General features: G+C 34.2%; 3 protein-coding genes across 3 annotated transcripts; 2 read left to right on the forward strand and 1 right to left on the reverse strand.

Annotated features, from left to right (window-relative positions):
- Positions 1–7143: 7143 nt before the first annotated feature.
- Positions 7144–8097, forward strand: LOC120069696. The gene is made up of 3 exons (XM_039021479.1): positions 7144–7431; positions 7508–7570; positions 7675–8097. Exons 1-3 carry the CDS (start codon positions 7144–7146, stop codon positions 8095–8097), a joined length of 774 nt encoding a protein of 257 aa, XP_038877407.1.
- A 4470-nt stretch (positions 8098–12567) lies between these two features.
- LOC120069683 (putative pentatricopeptide repeat-containing protein At2g01510) lies at positions 12568–17633 on the forward strand. Its single transcript, XM_039021463.1, is given in 3 exon segments — positions 12568–15591; positions 15739–15831; positions 17325–17633. A coding segment is annotated over 1 exon segment (2451 nt). The 5' UTR covers positions 12568–13050; the 3' UTR covers positions 15502–15591; positions 15739–15831; positions 17325–17633.
- An 898-nt stretch (positions 17634–18531) lies between these two features.
- Positions 18532–19987, reverse strand: LOC120069684 (NAC domain-containing protein 83). The gene is given in 4 exon segments (XM_039021465.1): positions 18532–18773; positions 18776–19040; positions 19172–19440; positions 19569–19987. Coding segments are annotated over 4 exon segments (786 nt in total). The 5' UTR covers positions 19756–19987; the 3' UTR covers positions 18532–18708.
- Between the last annotated feature and the right edge of the window lie 1214 nt (positions 19988–21201).

Raw genomic sequence — 21201 nt, forward strand, 5'->3', positions numbered from 1 at the left:
ATACTGAACTATGGCTTGGAGAGACCCTTACGTCGATCTCTTTAAATACCGATGGGCATCTCAAGCAACTTCCTCTAAACATAAACATTAATAACTACTCTTAAACACCATTAAACATCATTATTCCCTAATTGAGAACGAGCATACATCGCTTTAGGTCCCATATCTGTTATCGGCCAAGAGACCCATACTTCGACCTTCTTTTGCTGGTATATGGCCTAGGAGATCCATACTTCGGTCTCTCATTCAGAACTACCTACGTGCACGTGGAGTTTTCTATGTACCGTCAACACCTTAGGTACATTTATTCATATACCTTCCTTACCTTCAGCGGCTCACTTATGCTATCAAGTTCTCGAAGAGCATTAAAAGAATAGTTTTCAAATATAGCATAGAAAGCTTTTTAGGATACCTTCCCTACCTTCAGTATCCTTTTTCGTTATGTTTAGGAATACCAATGCATGTACTTTGACAATCTTAGGTATTTAAAACATAGTACATTAAGCTTCATTCAACTTTAGCTTTAACCCCAACACATGCTTCATACTTTGTAACATAAGTTAGCTTAAATCATGTTGAACTAGCTTGTAAAAACCATTAGCATGCGTTAGACATGGAAAACATACTTGGAAAGCTCATACATTAGTAAACATCATGTGTTGATCATGCTTTCAATCATAGAAATAAGTTGCTTGGAATCACATAAAAATTTAGCATGAGAATAACTTTGCAAAGTATAAACTTTATCATTTAGAAACATTAGTCACTCACGGGTCCTTCAAGTTTGCTTTCTTAAGTCTTGATAGGCTTTTCCAATGGGAGTTGAACCTACACATATAAGCATACTACTTAGTGTTTACATTAGCCTTCCTTTTATGCCTACTCAATAAATCAAGCTCACATGCCAAACCATCACATTGTGCCTCCTACCATTCACTTTGAGGGTCGAAAACTTAGCTAATTTGGAGGGATTGGGTGTCAAAAGAATGCACCATTTGATCGCCCACACTCCTCACACTTAGAAAAATTTTGGAGCATCAAACTGCAGATTCAATTCCAACAATTCATAGCTAAATTTCTAGAACTGATCTCAAAGAAATTCTTTCTACAAACTTGCTTAGAATCAAGTTATAAGCATTACTTAAAAATTTCAACTCAAAATTTTCCGTCTTTTGATCTGGAGATTCAAACTTTCATCATCGGCCCCAATTCAAGCAGCTGCCTGCTTGTTCAACAACTTCCAGTTCAAATTTAAAAAATATATAACTCGCATTCCAGACCTCATCTTTCATTCTACAAAGGCTTATAACTAAGTTAACAATATTACCTCAATTTTTTAGCTAAAAAATCTTTGTGATTCGTCATGGAGCTTCAATTCTTCACTGATGGCCTAGATTCACCTGAAAAACGAATCCTTCGTTTTTATTTTGCTCTTTCGGTCTTATTCTGGCAATTTTTCCTCCTGCAGCACAGCCACAGAAAATAGACACATAGAGCTTTCGAATGCCACTGAAATTACATGAATAGCTCAAGTAGTTTGTTCAAACCAATTAAATGAAATCAGCCTTCCTTCTTACCACTGCCCAAAATCCTGCATGAAATCTCCTTGGGCCACTTAGCCCACTAATGAAGATTAATGGTTGAGATTCAACAAATTTTTTCTTTAAATTTTATATCCTAATATAGTATTTAACAATTTACTTGATGGGTATAACATTTTTCTTTTGAAAGAAAAATTCTTAATTTCCCACTTTCTCTATTTTGGGAATTCCAACAAATTTAGTTCTACATTTTAATTAACCTCTCTCCTTAGTATAGTTAACCCACATTCAAAATTCTTCACCAACTCGTGTTTGATTCCTCATCTCCAAGCCCATTACATAAGCTCCATCCTTAGCCAACATTTAGTTAAATTCAGCCGATCAATTCACCCTTCATTCACTTTGCCACCTAGGTCATCTACCACATCATGGCTTTCTTCTTTCTTCCATAATTCCTAAGATATGATTTCATCATAGCTCATTAGAAGATACCACATTACCTACTCTTACTTAAAGTAATTACGGTTCGGGTTTTACAAACCATATCTAACAAGGTCCTATTTCTCCTCTTCGCTACACCATTCTACTGAGGTGTACCCGTCGCTGAGAGTTGGGAAACCATTTTGCTGAGCTACTTTTTTTAGTTTTCAAAATTTGACTTGGTTTTTAAATATTGGTAAAAAGTAGATAACAATAGAAGAAATTTGGAGGTGGAAGTGGTGTTTATAGGTTTAATTTTCAAAAATAAAAATAAAAAACCAAATGATTACTAAACAGGGCCTAAATTTTCATGCCTAAGTTTTCATGAATCTAACAATTTAGACCATTAAATACGATTACCTTTGAAAATTATCAGTGCATTACTCCTCAAACCTATGTATGTACATAGACTTCTTCAAATGTTGGTTTTAAAAAATGACGATTAGAGTAAATGCATGAACAATTCTAACTAAAAGTCTATGTTGATTAATTTATGGAAGTATACGGGTTTAGTGGATACAATCATAAGTTTTATACGATATTTATTTCAAACTAAACATAATGGGAGTGAAATAGATATACAAAGTTCAGGGTTTAAATTTGAAATAATTATTAATTTAGGGATTAATTTGATCAAACTCCTAAGATTTATATGTTTTCCCAAATTTTTATAACTTTTTGTTAGTTATTAGAAAAGTCACTTAAGGGGGTGTTTGATAAATGGGTATGAGTTGAGTTGAGTTGGGTGAGTATTTATTATCCATGTTTGTTAAGCCCATAAAGAAAACCTATGGGTTATTAAAATCCCCTTTTTTACCCCCTCAAAACTCTCCTTTTTTATCCCCTCAAAACTAGGACTTTTTATATTAAGATGGTTGTTTTCAAAACTTATTAGACCTTTTATATTAGAGAAATATTGTTTAAAAGTTGAGGGTTGAGGATTGGATTAATGTAGAGGTCGAACGTTGAGAACTCGACAAACAAAGAAAAACTTGGAAACAATATGTATATTAGGGTTGTCGTAGATTGAAGTTTCGACATACATAACTCGACAAACAAAGAAAAACTTTGAAACAATATGTATAAAGAGTTGTACATAAGTCGAAACTTCAACCCTGGACAAGTGAAATCTCACTAATTTTGTGATTGAGAATCTCGCTCTAGAAGGAAATCTCGCTAATTTTATGATGAGGATCTCGTTCTAGAAGGAAATCTCGCTAGAAATGTGGGCTGAATCTCGCTAATTTTGTGATGAGGATCTCGCTCTGGAAGGAAATCCCGCTTGAAATATGGGCTGAATCTCGCTAATTTTGTGATGAAGATCTCGCTCTGGAAGGAAATCTCGCTAGAAATATGGGCTGAATCTCGCTAATTTTGTGATGAGGATCTCGCTTTTGAAGGAAATCTCGCTAGAAATGTGGGCTGAATCTCGCTAATTTGTGATGAGGATCTCGCTCTAGAAGTAAATCTCGCTAATTTTATGATGAGGATCTCGCTCTAGAAGTAAATCTCGCTAATTTTATTGATGAGGATCTCGCTCTAGAATGAAATCTCGCTAGAAATGTGGGCTGAATCCCGCTAATTTTGTGATGAGGATCTCGCTCTAGAAAGAAATCTCGCAAGAAATGTGGGCTGAATCTCGCTAATTTTGTGATAAGGATCTTGCTCTGAAGGAAATCTCGCTAGAAATATGGGCTGAATCTCGCTCTAGAAGGAAATCTCGCTAGAAATGTGGGCTGAATCTCGCTAATTTTGTGATGAGGATCTCGCTAGAAATGTGGGCCGAATTCCTTCGCTAATTTTGTGATGAGGATCTCGCTCTAGAAGGAAATCTCGTAAGAAATGAGGATCTCGCTCATGAAGATCCTCATGAGCGAGATTCTCATTTTTTTTAATGAAAATATGTTATTTCTATTTACTTAACTTTACTATTTGTATTTACTACCAACGTGGCTGCTACTTACTTTCAACTAACACTCAAATTAATTTCACTCTTTAATTAATGAGGTTAAATTAATTTCACTCTTTAATAAATGCACCAAACTCTCTCCAAAAACCACTTCTTTCTCCCTCTTCTATTTATAGATGACTTCCCACTCATACGTTTTATATTTCCACTGTCTTTCTCCACTATATTTCCACTGTCTTTTTCCACGTTTCATATTTCCACTATCTTTCTCCACTAAAAAAGTATGCTTTTGTTGGTTACTCTTTAGTTCAATTTATTTTTTTTGTTGGTTACTTCTTAGTTCAATTTATTATATTTTATTTCTAATCTAACTATCATTATTTTATGTTTCTTGTGGGGTCCAATCTAATTGCACAAATCATTCCTAATTAGTTTGAGGAGGTTTGTTATTTTGAGGTTCAGAGTATCTCCCTTTAGGACTTTTTTTTTTTTTTTTTTTTTTTTAATGGAAATATGTTATTTGTTAATTGTTGGTCACATTTTTTTTTAAATACTAGTTCACAAAATTTTTTATTAATGGTTGGCGACATTATATTTTTTAATCTGATACTTCTCAATTTTTCTATGAATTATGGGTGAAATAGTACTATTATGTAATTTTTTTTATCTAATAATAAGTTCATTTCAATGGGTAAAAAACAATGAGGATCTAGCGAGATCCTCATTGTTTTTCACCTCCTCTGATACTTCTCAAATTTTTTATGAATTATGGGTGAAATAGTACTGTTATGTAATTTTATTTATCTAATAATACGTTCATTTCAATGGGTGAAAAACAATTAAGAGCGAGATCCTCATTGTTTTTCACATCCTCTGATACTTCTCAAATTTTTGATGAATTATGGGTGAAATAGTACTGTTATGTAATTTTTTTTTAATCTAATAATACGTTCATTTCAATTCTTTCTTTATTTTTCAGCTTCAATTGAAATGAACGTATTATTGAATTTTGGTGTGTTATTATCAAGCTAGTTTCAGGATTAATTTTAGTATGTCTTACTATCGTTTCACAATCAAAATTGATTTTTTTTTAAAATTATGTAATTGTAATGAAATGATGGTATTAATATTATAACCAATGTTTAATTTCTGAAAAATATAGTTTCTAATCGATGACATAAGAATTAAAAAAAGATTGCACACCAATATTCATACAATCGGTTCACCAAGTTTTGAAAATATGGAAAAATGCATATTTTTTTCTATATACATCGTTTTAACACATCTTTCGGCGAAAATTTGTTGTACTAGGAACTAGGATTATGACAAGTTTAGATTATTATAGGTACATTGGGCCCTTAAAAAAAAGAATCCACTAGGCCCTTAAAAGGACTTAACTAAAATACCCCCAACCCTATCCTTAGGAAAAAAAAACCCACTAAGCCCTTGAAAATATGTATTTTTAGATTATTATAGGTACATTGGGAAATAACACCATAAATCTAAACTATAACCCAATATGCCCAATACCGATGCTTGACATCTTTTGTTATTCTTTCTTAATCATGAAACATAATCCGTCAAATACCTTACCCTTTCAGGAACAACTTGTGTATCCCTTTTCCTATAAAGATGGATATTGTTGAAGACCTCTTTTCGATCATGAGAATTATTTTGCACTCTCAAATACAGTTGTTCATAACACTAACCACGTTATTGAACAACTACCGAAGGATAGAGAGACAACCGACATATGCTAGGCACTGCATTAGGCAGTTGACCTTATTTCGCCTAATTTACGAGAGTGACTTGGCATGTCGTGAAAGCACCCGAATGGATAGACATACCTTTACGATTCTATGTAATATGCTGCGGTCGACTGGTTGTTTGGAACCAATAAGATGTTGGACATCGAAGAGATGGTTGTGATATTCCTACACATTCTTGCACACGATGTCAAGAATCGAGTGGTACGCAGAAACTTTTTGAGGTCTGGTGAGACAGTTTCGAGATATTTCAACGTAGTTCTTAGGGCAGTCTTACAACTTCACACTGTTTTGTTAAGAAAACTAGAACCGATCACAAATACATGCACCAATGGAAGATGAAGTGGTTTCAGGTACAAAAAGTACTCAATTTTTTATATGAATATGTCATAAATATGAATGCAACGATAATTTTTTTTTTTTAATTCATTTTGATCACTTGAGAGAAACAGAATTATCTAGGTGTGTTAGACGACACATACATTAAAGTGAATGTTAGTGTCGTCGATCGACCTCGATATAAAACGAGAAAGGGAGAGATTGCCACAAACGTTCTTGCGGTGTGTGATTAAAATGGGGAGTTTGTCTTCGTTTTGCCAGGGTGGGAAGGGTCTGCAGCCGATTCAAGGGTTCTTAGGGATACGGTTTCATGACTGTACGGATTGAGGGTTCCAAAGGGTATTATAATAACTGTATACGTTATTTAAACATGTGTACCTGCCACAACACATGTGCATGACATTTCGAAATGTGTACAGGATACTATTACCTATATGATGCTGGATACCCCAATGCTGAAGGATTCTTGGCGCCGTACAGATGGAAACGATACCATCTCTCCGATTGGCGTGGAGCAGGAAACGCACTGACAATTGCAAGAGAATTTTTCAACATAAAACATTCTTCAGCAAGGAATGTTATCAAGCGAGCATCTGGGTTGCTAAAGGGGCGGTGGGCTATTCTTAGGGGAAAATCATTCTACCCAATACAAGTCCAATGTCGAACAATAACTGCATGTTTCCTTATTCACAACTTGATCACAAGGGAGATGGGAATCGATGCAATGCTTGACGTGCCCGATGAGGAGAATTCTGCATCAGTTGGTCTTGATGAGGATCATATTGAATTTGTTGAATCATCAGAGGAATGGACCAAGTTCAGGGATGACTTAGCGGTCGAAATGTTTACTCAATGGAAAAGAGCCTGATTATTCAATGTTCATTGCTTACTTTTCTTTTACTACTAAATGGAATTTAATTATGGAACATTCTAAATATGTCGTGAAAATGTTTTGTGCTAAGACTCTGTGTGAACAAGTTAAATTGGAACATATAATTTCAGCAGTTTATCCTTTGTTTGTGCATGTGTTTAATTTATAGAATCTTTTCATTCAACAAACATATGCATGCAGTATAATGGCAGGTAATGGTAAGAGGTCTAAACACATATGGTCGAAGGTGGAGGAGCTAAGTTGATGGAAGATCTATTGTATTTGGTGAAGATCGGTTGGAGGTCGATAATGGGACGTTTCGACCAGGATACCTATAACACTTTGAGCGAATTCTGCATGATAAAGTGCCCGGCACTGAATCAGAACACCATTGAGTGCAAGGTGAGGAGTCTGAAGAAACAATACAATGCAATATCAGAGATGTTAAGTCAGTCGGGGTTCGACTGGAATGAGGAGTTCAAATGTGTCCAGGTCGAAAGGGAGATTTTCAATCTTTGGGTTCGGGTAAGATTCTAGAAAAAAAATGTACGGATACGTGTTATAATATAAATATTAATAATGTGTATGTGTATCAATGCAGAGCCATCCCAATGCGAAGGGGATGTGGAACAAGCCATTCCCACATTACGATGACCTCTCCACCGTATTTAGGAAAGACAGAGTAGTAGGGAAATCAAGTGAGGACCCATACGAGATGGCAACGAATGCATTCAGAGAGTTTGAAGATGAGATTCGACTTGATCACAGGACTGTCACACCCCTGAGGTTTGCCAAATAGAATCACTATTAAATCAAGATGAAATAGATGAAGAGCCAACAGAGCAATCTACAGGTAGAACGAGTATACCTGTCGAGTCATCTCGAGGCAGTAAGAGGAAGAGGTCATCATTCCAAGTTGAAATGATCGACATCATGAGATCAACTGTTGAAATGCATAGCACACACATGGGTAGACTTGCATCGTGGCAAAAGAAGAAGTATGAGCTGGAGTTCGGGCGTCAGAAGGAAGTAGTAAATGCTATATACAACATTGATGGCCTGGATGAGGATACTCAGGTCACCCTTATTGACCTCGTTGTCACAGACATTCAGAAGACAGATTGCTTTCTTGCAGTACCAGAACACGCATGGAAGAGGTACTGCCTCCGTTTACTAGGAAGAAACATGTAGACTGACCACACCCCTACATTTTGTTAATAATTCTTTTGGATAACAACAAATGGACAATGGACTGTCATGTCGAAAAGAATGATAACTTTTGCATACTCGAAAACATGTACTTTTTGTATTTGTAAATATAACTAATATTATAAGTATCGAAAAGAACATATATTTTGTGAATTTTTTTTTGGATATATATACATACAAACATTCAATATGAAATATATATACACACATTCAATATATATACATACAATATACAATATACCAATTAATTGAGCAGCAATATGAAATATATTTTGTTGGTATGTTTTACCGATCGAAGAGAATTAGAATTATTACAGTTTTTTAAAAGAATGTATGAAAAATAATCTATTATGTTCTACAAATTGAGAAAAAATTGAGATTGTCCAGTTTATGTCATAAATGATTTGAGAAAATACGTGTATATTTGAAAATTAATCAACAATAGCAAAATATAAAACAAAACAAATAAAAGAATGAAATAAAAAACAAACAGAAAAAAATAAAACTAATCTCATTCACAAAAAAAGTGCATAAGATCCTTCAACTCAACTCTGCACAACAAACACAAACAATAATTACCAACTCAACTCAACTCTGTACAACAAACACAGACAATAATTACCAACTCAACTCAACTCTACACAACAAACACAGACAATTTAACTCCCCAGATAATATAACTCTCCAGATAATAATTACCAACTCAACTCAACTCAACTCTCTACTTTTTATCATATATCAAACACCCCATACAAGAGAATAAAAAGGAGAAGTAATATGAGAAAAGATTTTTACGTCGAAAATCCTCTCTACACCTTACATTTTTTTCATAAAAATCCTAAAATTTGGATTATTTCATTCAAAGCTTTTACTTATAATTTTGGACAAAATTAACATTTTCCTTTTTTTACAATTTTATACTATTATTTTGTGTCCTTATTCACGTCAATCCAATTTTTTACTTTATAAATGACATTTATTAAATTCCGTTTATACTCGATTAATGCCAGATTTGTCATAATATCATCCAATTGATTTTACAAGTGTTTGTTTTTAAAGGATATTTTTCTTAATCAGTTATAAATTCGTCAAAAAAATTTTTTTGTCTAATTTTGATGGACTGCATTTAATAAAGAATTATGGTTAAAAATCCTCGTTTTCATCTCTATTTCATTTTTTCATATATCTATATCATTTAAAATAAGTATATATTTAAGGTTATTATATAATATATACACGTGTTTTAATTTTAGTCTTATTTCTATTGATATATATATTCAAAATACTTTGTCATCTATACACATCTATATCAATTATTTTGAAAATATATATTTTATATTATATAATAATAATGCTAACATGATAAATTAGAACATAAAGTAAGGTAGATGACATCATCAAATTATTTGAAATAAATCCATATAAATTTGATTTTTTTTTTTTTAAAAAAAAAAGTTGAAATAAACTCGATATATACTATGTATTATAGTCCATATGACTTTCATATGTGAGTTATTGATGATCGTCAAATTGAATCCATAAGTGAATAAAACCATTTGACTGGCAACTTTGGTAAGGATCAATGGTCGTCGTCCAATATGGTCGAGGACGAGGAGGTGATTTCGACGGAGGAGGAGGAGATGTATGGAGGCTTGGTAGTAAATATATCACAATTAGACCATTTTTGAAAATAAATAGGAATGTTAAGATATTTATGAAATTTGGGTTAATAAGAAAAATAACGTTTTAAAAAAATTCATTTTGAAAAATAGCACGATATTTTTAGGTTACGAAAAATAGTAAAACGAATTTGGATTTAATTAATTACAAATTCTTAGATTACAAAAATACCCAAAATAATATCTATAATTAATTTATTAAAAAAAATAACAACCTAGATTTAAAATAGATTTTATTATAAGAAAGTAAGATATTATCTAATCTCCTAACAAACTAAAATGTGATCTAAACATTTTAAGATAAATGATTGATTTAACAATACAAAAAACATCTAGCAATTGAGATCATAAAAAAGCTTATTACAATATAATTCTTCAAGTTCAAGCAAAAAACCCTATTTGAACTCCAAAACTGAAGAAGCTCTCAATTGCAAAGTAAGATTAGTTGGTAGGAAAAAAAATAATTACATTGTAATTCCTTCCCATAAGTTTTTGAATGTTATTACTATTATTATTAATTTTTCCATAAATCTAAAGCATTAAAATCATAAATAAACTTAAGGAGTTACAAATGTACAATACATGGATACGACATTGCAAATATTTTAAAAAAATCATGGGTTACTAGTATTTTGAAAGAAATTTCGAATCTAAGAGTGGTCCATGGCGGTATTAGCCTCGATGACGACATTTATAAAGTTAAGAAGAAATAACTCAAACCTGAAGTTAGGGTCCTCAATTAACCCTTATACCTCAATTCTCAAATTAAATTTTTCTTCAATCAAGATTCAATGTTCTTCAAGAAGTTGTTAAAGAGGAAATCAACTGTGATCAGTAGCAGAACGCAGCGGAAGACATCATGATCAATAAGCACTCTAATTCATTAATTTTGGCATAAACAGAAATATGCTTATACAGAATTTAGTGGGTTTCAAAACAAACCATTGAAATCTCTATTTTCAGCGGCAAAATCCTCCAAAATCTTTGTACAGACCACCACAAGATCTTTCCTACTATTCTCTCTAAGTTATGAGACTCAAAATAACTAGAATCTAAGGGAATTTGGAGAAAGCTCACTGCAATAACCCAAAATGAAAAACATCTTCATCCGAATTTTCCAAAAAAATTCATTCGGTTGCATCACCTTCACTTCACTCCAATCTCTTCAATATATTGCAGACTATCATGCAAAAAGATTGCATGGGATGCAACTCATGCTTGGAGTAAATGAAGGAGGAGGTGAGTTTCATTGTGAGCTACTCTTGAAGATGAACATGGAAAAACACATTTTTCTTTTCTTTTCTTTTCTTTTTTTTTTTTGTAATTTTCTATTTCTAAAATCTAAAATTGATTTTAAAATCATATTTTATTTTTAAAATAAAAATTTATTAATTTTAGAAATTAATTTCACAAATTAAGTTTTTAATAAAATTAATAAATAATTATTTAAACAATTTAAATAATCCTAATTTATTTAATATCCAATATTAAATTAATTTTACACAAATTCATCTTCATATATTTAAATATATATTCTCCAATTCCTTTTGATTTTAATTTGAACGTTTCAAATTAACTTATCACACTATTCTAGAGCTAATCCATTTTCGAGTTAGTAGGGGACCTCATGGACCTATAGATCACGGGCTCCAATGATTCGGCTAAACTCATTAGACCGATCTAACTTCCATTCGTTAACTAATGGGCCACTCCACTAAAGCCTATAGTTGAACTCTCTTCACTGTAGATATATTATGTACACTCGATATAACATGATTAGTAAGTCAACCCTTTACAGGTTGTTCGTAATAACGACTAGATCAAATATCTATTTTACCCCCGAAATTACCTTTTGTTCCTTAAGTCCCGCTCATCCCTAATGAACAATTGTTTTGTAATCCAATCAACAAAACCAAATCCCTCTCGGGGTAATGAGAGGATGAGGCCCCTTGTTCAAGACCTAGAATTAGCATTTAAGGACAACCTCTCTACTATCCTAAAGCGGGTAGGAGTGAATTCCCTCTTGCACCTTATATCCCCAGTTATCTATCCAATCTTACCCCTAAAATGGAAGTCTTATTGAGCCGGCGTTGTTGAGCCAACCTTCACCTATGCAAATCTAAATGTAATCCCGAATAAATAGGAATTCATAGTTAGTTCATGATTAAGGAAGTTACCTAGGTCATCGCTTTGAAATAGTCAGTGTTAAACAGTAAACAATGTTTTAAAGTAAGAGTGACTCATTTCCTGATTCGATCTTGTACAAAACCTTTTGTACAAGGACACCCCCACTCCTAATGTCCAATATGAACGAATTAGGATCACTTCGTAACACTTTACAACTCCTCGTAACAACTACATAGTGGGCTGCATTCAATAGTGTTACCAGAATAAGGTACCCAACAAGGGGCTACATCAAATCCATAATCAATCTAATATAATTACACTGTATTTACGGATTATAGAGACATTTTGGAATTTCAAAAAAGTTTATCATATGAAAAGAAGACAGTTTACTATAATTCAAAATAATTTTGTATTTTACTATTTTTCTAAATGAAAGTGTAATTGGTGTCATAGGACTGAATTTCTCATGTTAGCTTACTATTAAGATTCATATGAGAAGCTCAATGCGCTCCAATGGGAAGAAGCAGATGACATTAGCCCATCTAATATGGGCCAGATTCGAGGCCCATACTTTAACGAATACATCAATAACAAGCACAGCCCAGACAATCAAAGGAACCCCTACAAATATCTGGCAACTTTGCAAGTCGCGCCTCTCATTTTCATCCATCGAAGCAAAGTTTTCGCGCCTTCGTTTATTCTCTAACTTCAACGAAGCTCAATCTGATTCCCTTCACTTCCATTCTACTTTTGAATCAAGTTTTTTCACTTCGAAATGCTCTGAAGACGCCAATACTTCAGAAGAAGACGCCATCATTGATCATTCGATACACTTCTCCAAATGTAACGAATGGCTGTCTCAACATGTAAGACATCTTCAAGTTGAAAATCACTTTCCTTACCCCCTTGCAGTTTGCAATATTCTCTTCTGGGTTGTCATCTGAAGAGCAGGTAAGTCTGTTAATGATGGATTTAAGATTACCCATTAGTTTTCTTGTTGTATGTAACTTTTCTAAATTCGGGTTGATTGTATGAGGTACACTGTTCAATGCTAAGGAAAACTCGTTAGCTGGTGTTAGACATACATATGTGGTATTCAATTATGTGGCTAAATGGTGATTAAATTTCTATGAAGCCATATAGAGCGACTTTAGTTCAAAACCTTGTTCTAAGAAACTCTCCAGCTCCAAAGCCATCCTTGAATGGTAATCATTTTATTGATGCCCACATTGTTAAAACGGGTTTCAATGCAAATATTTGCCGCTCTAACTTCCAGGTCAATGATTTTCTCAAGAGAGGAGATCTTTTTCACGCACATCAGGTGTTTGATCAAATGCCTTGCAAGAATACGATCTCTGTCAACATGATGATTTCTGGTTACCTTAAGTTTGGGAAATTGTCTAAAGCTAGAGAGTTGTTTGATGGCACGGTGGAACGTACGGCAGTGTCATGGACAATTTTGATTGGTGGTTATTTGCAATCTAATCAATCTAAAGAAGCTTTAAGTCTTTATGCTGATATGAGAAGGGGAGAGACAAAACCAGATTATGTGACTCTAGTGACTTTGTTATCAGGCTGTGGTGAACTGGAAACTAAGAATGTGATTGTTCAAATTCATACCCATGTCATTAAACTTGGATATGAGTATAATCTCATGGTTTGCAACTCGTTGGTTGATGCTTATTGCAAAACCCATTGCTTATGTTTAGCTAGTCAGCTCTTCAAGCAGATGTTAATCAAAGACACAGTAACCTTCAATGCATTAATGACAGGTTACTCAAATGAGGGATTGAGTGAAGAAGCAATAAAACTCTTCCTTGAACTGCATAGTAGTGGAATAAAGCCTTCAAATTTTACGTTTGTAGCCCTCCTTTGTGCTGCTGTTGGTCTAGATGACACAAAGTTTGGACAACAAGTTCACGGTCTTGTTCTCAAGACCAACTTCGTTTGGAACGTGTTTGTGGGAAATGCATTACTAGATTTTTACTCAAAGCAGGACCAAGTGGATGAGGCACGGAAGCTTTTTTATGAGATGCCAGAGTTGGATGGAATATCATATAATATAGTCATTACAAGCTATGCTTGGAATGGGCAATTCAAAGAATCGTTTGATCTTTTCAGGAAATTACAGTTTACTAGATTTGACCGGAGGCAATTCCCTTTTGCAACACTATTGAGTGTAGCTACCAATAGTCTTAATTTGAGAATGGGTCGGCAAATACATTGTCAGGCAATTGCAGTTGGAGCCAATTTTGAACCTGTGGTAGAAAATGCTTTGGTTGATATGTATGCAAAATGTGATAGAGATGAGGAAGCTCAGAAGATATTTGATAATATTGCATCCAAAAGTACAGTGCCATGGACTGCAATGATCTCAGCCTACGTTCAGAAGGGAAAGCATGAAGAAGGAATAAAGGTATTCAATGACATGTGAAGAACTGGTGTGCCTGCTGATCAAGCAACCTTTGCTAGTATCCTAAGAGCCTGTGCAAATCTGGCTTCAATTTGTTTGGGCAGGCAACTGCATTCATTGCTAATTCGATCAGGGTTTATGTCCAATGTATATTCTGGAAGCGCGTTGCTAGATACATATGCAAAATGTGGTTGCATGACAGATGCGATACAATCTTTTGGAGAGATGCCTGAGAGGAATCCTGTCTCGTGGAATGCTTTAATCTCAGCTTATGCACAGAATGGGAATGTTGAAGGCACGCTCAATTCATTTGAGCAGATGATTCAGTCAGGCTATAAGCCAGATTCTGTTAGTTTTCTCAGCGTTCTGTCAGCTTGCAGTCACTGTGGTTTTGTTGAAGAAGCTCTTTTACACTTCAACTCCATGACTCAAATTTATGAAGTCACTCCTAAGAGAGAACATTATACATCAATGGTTGATGTATTGTGTCGAAATGGAAGATTTGATGAAGCTGAAAATTTAATGACTCAAATGCCATTTGAGCCTGATGAGATTATGTGGTCTTCGGTATTAAACTCATGCAGAATTCATAAGAATCATGAATTGGCCAAGAAAGCAGCAGATCAGCTTTTTAATATGGAAAATCTTCGAGATGCTGCTCCTTATATCAACATGTCTAATATTTATGCGGTAGCTGGTCAGTGGGACAATGTTGCAAAGGTCAAGAAGGCAATGAGGGACCGAGGGGTTAGAAAGGTCCCAGCCTATAGTTGGGTTGAAATCAAACATTAGACTCACGTATTCTCTGCAAACGATAAATCCCATCCCCAGATGAAGAAGATTTTGAGAAAGATTGATGCATTGGCGAAGGAAATGGAGAAGAAAGGATATAAGCCAGACTCAACTTGTGCCCTTCACGATGTGGATGAGGTTATTAAAATTGAGTCTCTTAAATACCACAGTGAACGCTTAGCGATTGCGTTTGCTCTACTCAACACACCCGATGGGTCGCCAATCATGGTAATGAAAAACTTGAGAGCTTGTACAGACTGTCATGCTGCAATCAAGGTGATCTCACAGATTGTTGAACGGAAAATTATTGTTAGAGATTCAAGTAGGTTTCATCATTTTAAAGACGGGGTTTGCTCCTGTGGAGATTATTGGTGACCATAAAATCTAATGAGCAGTCTAAACTATCATCACAACAAGCAATGCATAATCATTCTCCAGAGATGAACTTAGAGTTGCTTCTTTACAGTAAGTGTTGTTTTCATATGCTGTGTTATTGAAAAGTTCCGTTTAATTGGTTGATTTAAAGCAATAAATTTGTAAGATAGTATTCTAAATCATTTATCTATCAACTGGTTCTTCATACAATTTTAAGGGTTTGTTTCATTTTGCTAGCAATTTTACAAGGCAGAGCAAAATAGGCCGTGTCATGACTCCTTCCTCAAAAGCTTGTTCCGCTGTATATTGTCCAAATAAAAAATCAGCAAGGTACTCAAGGCATTGTGCATGATATAATTTCCAATCTTTTTCTTCTTTGTTACCTATATGATTATTCATGGTTGTCACGAACCTGGAAATATATTATAAAAGCTATAGTGGCCTTGGTGCAAAGTTGGTTGCATAGACAGGCCGAATATAATATTATACGCATGTGAAATGAAAAGATATTACAAACCTGATTCTTGTGTCACAATGAATGGTCGATTTCCTTTCTCCATCCATGTGTTCTCTTTTAAGGTGGCCGTGGTTCACTATTAAGTATAACCTATCTGTTTACAATTTGAGTATTTCTATTCTTCATAAAAAAAAAATTAGAAACGGGAATGTATTTCTATTCTTCATAGAATACCGAGTGCTCGACTGAATCAAGTCAATGTGTTTGCAATTTGAGGTAGCCTCTTCATTTTTTCCTCCACATTTGTGTGGTAGTTGATAATTGTGTTCACAATTCAACATGGTATGGTTGCGTGATGGTGCTGCATTTGATTATAGTATCAACCATTTCCTTTTCCCTACTTTGCTGTTCCTTTTTTCTATTACTTCTACGTCATGGCTCCAGAAGTACTTGGTTTTCTACTGTGATAGCCCAATATGTTTACTGTTTTAAGAGCCTATGGTGAAAAGAGTGCCGAATGAATTATAACAGTGGAAGAAAGTTTGAATCCCCAAGGGGGACACTTACCCTTTCTCATTCTATCTTTCCACTTACTATATTTTAGCCTTTAAAGCCCTGATGAAGTGACTAAGCTTATTGAGAAGATCGTGAGGGAATTTCTTTTGTGAAGGTTCTTCAAACGAAGTGACTAAGCTTATGATCTACCGTGATTTGCATTCACCTGCAATTCTGTAGATGAGCCAAAACGGCTGTTACATGCTCCCTTGTGCACATATTAATTCGGTCTCAGATTAACCAAATAAGAAAATTAGGCATGGCGTTACAAGATGTGGTATATTGTATATGTTTTTCTGAAGTTCTCTTATCTGCTTTTAGTTTTTCCTTCGTTTGCTTCGGGGTCTCTTTATTAATGCTTCAAACTAGAATAAAGTTATGCTGAAGACGTGCGGATTTGCCATATTTCTTGTCCTGCTGGTGCTTCGGCATGCGATTAAAGACACTCTTTATGAAAAATAAATAAATAAAGAAAAACAACTAGAAATTCGAAACGAAAACCCTCTATTTGAGATGAGACCGGGAGATTTCTTGTCGATCACTTCCAAGGATTGCGTAATATCAGCTGCTGCTACTTTGACAAACCACTTATTAATTGAATATTGATGTGGTGGCTGACTTATCCATAGATTGGTGCAATGGAGTTAAAAATTTTTGCTATTTTAAATTCTTTTTTTCAATTGTTGAAGATTATTGCCTTAAAAGTTGTGGCAAATGTCATTACTAGCTGCTTTAAATAGACAGACATACACATGGCAAAATACCAGTACCTCTCGTACTTGCTAATGAATTTCTGAAATTGACATGACAGGTCCACTCCAGGAGCTTACACACCAGAACTTACAGGTTAAATTTCTTAACATATTCATCTGTCTTCTTTAATATCGTGGCGTGCAGAATTTTACCATGTTTTAATAAGATCATCTTCTCTTCAAAGATTCTAAAACCTCTGCTGCAAGAAACCAACTTTTGCTTCCCCATTGAACCATATTTTTTTAGCCACTTTTCTGTTTTGCTGCTTAGGGAATCTGACGTCGTTTTTGCTTGTTTATAGCGACAAAAAACATTGAATTCTTGAAATGTTGAAGCAGAACAAAAATTGTAAGAGCAGGAAAATTTTTAACTGTAGAAGGATTCTTTTGTTTTTTTTTTTTGGTAATATCTTTTCCTGGGGAAGAAAGCTTCTGGATGGAGCCATAGACTGCATTAAATCCATATTCCCTCATCAAATATACAAAAAAGTAATTTTGTAAGACAATTTTTCATTGGGTGCAAGAAGACTGCACGATGCAGCTCGGCTGCACCCAGTTTTTTCTTCGAGATATTTGTATTTCTTAGGTCTTCTACCAGTAGACAAAAAGAATCTTATACCGTAGGCGTTGTGTTGCCCTAAGCTTGGAATTTTATTTTTTCCCTCTACAATTAAAAAAAAAAAACACAATACTTGTATTTTTAAATCTTGCTCAGCCATCCCATCACGACAAAAAGCCATTCTTTACGAGAAAACATATCCAACCCAAATCTAATAATTTAAACCTCTACGGCTATTGAAGAAGACGAGGGAATCTCTCTTTAAAAAAAAAACAACAAAAATATAAAATCAAGAAAGTCGTGGAGATTCGAGGATTTGGGAAGATATTAAAAAACTACTGATGGGGTATCGAATTCATATGCTAAAGATGCCATTACGAATAGCCTCACATGAAGGTTCCTCTCTCTCCACTAATTGCCTATTGAATTGGATACCAAAATAACCACTTTGTCCGCTTTAATGGATGCCTAAGTTTATCATTATCTTTCATAATTATATACAAGCTGTACATTGTCTCATTTGCCTCATAGTTTTGGCCATTCTGGCTTTTGATATAGTCACAGCTAAAATACCAAAAAGAAAAAAAAAAAAAAAAAAAAAAAAAAAAAAGAAAAAAAAAGTGCCACTTTTTTCTCTTCTCCCCGAGCCTCATGATTATCTCGAAACTCGAGTTTTGGTAGAATTATAGAAGCAGGGCACACAAAAAGGTGAAAAACTCAAATTGCATTGAAAAGGTGGAAATGTAAAAAGACATCTATCTTTCTGTCTCTCTTTTTCTCTAAGGAAGAGTAGTAGCAGTAGTTAAATTTGCCTTTTCTTTTCTTGTCTTTTTGACTCATTCTTGTTGCTTAATCAGAGCCAAAGCAACCCAAACAAAACAAATTCAACTTTGAGCCACTGAAGAAGGGTGTCTCATAAGGCACACCCCTCTCACGTGAGCTTGAGAAAATATGAAGAAAAGCCTAAGCCTAAGCCTAAGCCTAAACCACTGCTGCACTCTTCCTGATCTGTACCATTTGAAGAGACTTCTTCAGTAACTCCACTTGAACATGAAGAAGAACAAGGCTGAGGAAATTCCCAACGATCCTCCACCGTTAAATCCAATACGCTTGCCTCCTCTGCTACTGCCAATCTCTGATTCTCTCCCACCCCTTGCCTTTTAAGCCTTCTTCTCTTTTGAAACAAGCAGTACACAGCCCAATCCCCCGCTTCAACCTGCTTTTTTTTTATTGGTCCAGAGCCAAAACAAAATGAAACCCACAGTACAAAAGAAATGAGTTGTTTGGAGAAAAGGGTAGTTGTGGTAATTTAGTATAAATCCAGTCCATGGTCAATTTTGTCTTTACCTGTGTTGTTGAGTTGGGAGTTGTTACAGATGCAGAGCGAGCCAATCGATATTCATGCATGACCCACCGAGTTGCTCTACTTTTCTCAGAGAAGTTTGACTCAGAAAAAACGAAAGATTTCCTCAGCCCAACCACCACCTGGTTCATCATCATCCCCTGGCTCAAAATGAACTTCTCTTTGCCAATGGACTTCCATATCCCACACCCAACGCTCCTCCTCAAGAAACTCTTCTGTTTGCTGAAAAAGAACCTCTTTTCTTTCAAATCCCCTAGAAAAGAAACAACAACACAGAATCGGATCCCATCAATTTCACATAATAAGAACTGTATGATAAATGAGAAAAGTGTGTTTGTGTGGTCTCCCTGAAAAAGAAACTATGGGATGAATTGAAATTACCTGGTAGAGCCCATGGATCTGTAATGAAGACATCGAACTCAGGAATGACAGAAGCAGGAAGTGGTAAATCAAAGACCTTCCTCTTCAAGTAGTGGGCGACCAACTCCTCATCTGTAGGGCAAAATCGATATCCAACAGGCAATCTGATGCCTCCTCCATTGATGACAAAGCTTGGGGTCTTCTCCATTGGAAAAATTGTGTAGAGATCTGTGGGAAGAACTCAAAGAATGGAGAAGAAAGAAGCCATATGGTAATGGTTTTATTATAAGAACACGAAGGAGAAGAGAGAAGAGAGAAGAGGGAAGTGGAGGTGTGTATGAGAAAGACAAGGATCTTTCTTTACGTTTTATGGAATGTGAGAAATTGGAAATCCTAGTCCGACTAGAATTCGGAATCCCAAACGGATTTTTTTAATAAATAATATTATATAATTTATATATATATTTTTTGACTTTTTCGAAACGGAATTCCTTTGTTGTTTTTTTTTGACGGCGTTGTTGCTTTCACAACCGCGTGCCCGTAACAAACCCCAAAAAAGACTTCCTTTGTTATTATTATCAACACGCTAACCTAAGTAACCCCCTCTTTTTTTTCCCTTTTTTCTGTTTTTTTTTTAACATTTACTTTAAAAAATTTCAAAAAATTCAAAAAAGTTCATCTGCATTTTACTCCTTTTATTTATCATTTGTTTTTAATTAAAAAAATTCAAGCATTATTTTGATTCTGGAACTGTCATTGCTTGTCAAGTACATACACTTCTAAGCTTTTCCAATACATTTATTAATTTTAAATCTTTGAATTCTTTAGTAGATAATCTACATTCTGGCTATGTCGATTAAACTATATCGAAAATTAGGCCACGTTTATATCCATTCTAGTGTAAATGTAATGGATTTTCATTGATAAATCAATTCTAATTGACCTTAATCGTAAATATAATTTGATTGTTTTTTAATACGCATATTTTACTATTTTGTAAATGTAATTTAATTACTATTGTTGCTGTTTACTTAATTGTTACTACTGGTGTAAAGTAATGATTTTTTTAAATTTTTTTTATCAATATTGTTATTGAACAAACAACCTTCCATATTATGGATTTTTAATTTCTTTTTAAGATATCAAATAAAATCCTGGATTTAAAATTTTTTTTTATCAAGCTAATAATATCCTAAAATTTTGGACCTTTTTTTCGGATTTTTTTAACGATATGTTATGGAGCAAATAACATCCCAAAATTTTGATTTTTTTTTTAGAATTTTTTATCGATTTGTTATCAGCAATAACATCCTAAAATTCAAGATTTTGTTTTTTTAGATACGGCGAACAAATAACATCCTAAAATTTTAGATTTATTTTTTTTATTGATGTTATTGGGCAAATAACCTTGAGGGTAGGGTATCTATTCTCTGCTCAACAAATTTTTTTCCTCCAATTCGGTTCATAATTTTTTAAAAGAAAATCATCAATTTATTTTGTTTTAATTTTCTTTACCCAGAAAGAAGGAAAAAATAAAAACCGATTCCAAAATTAATCGGCCATATTCCAAAATTTTGGATTTGTTTTGTATTTTTTATAGATACTATTATCGACCAAATACATTAATAACATGGTCTTACCGATAAAATTAAGC

Source organism: Benincasa hispida, unplaced genomic scaffold (genome assembly GCF_009727055.1).
Source record: "Benincasa hispida cultivar B227 unplaced genomic scaffold, ASM972705v1 Contig548, whole genome shotgun sequence".
Lineage (NCBI taxonomy): Eukaryota > Viridiplantae > Streptophyta > Magnoliopsida > Cucurbitales > Cucurbitaceae > Benincasa > Benincasa hispida.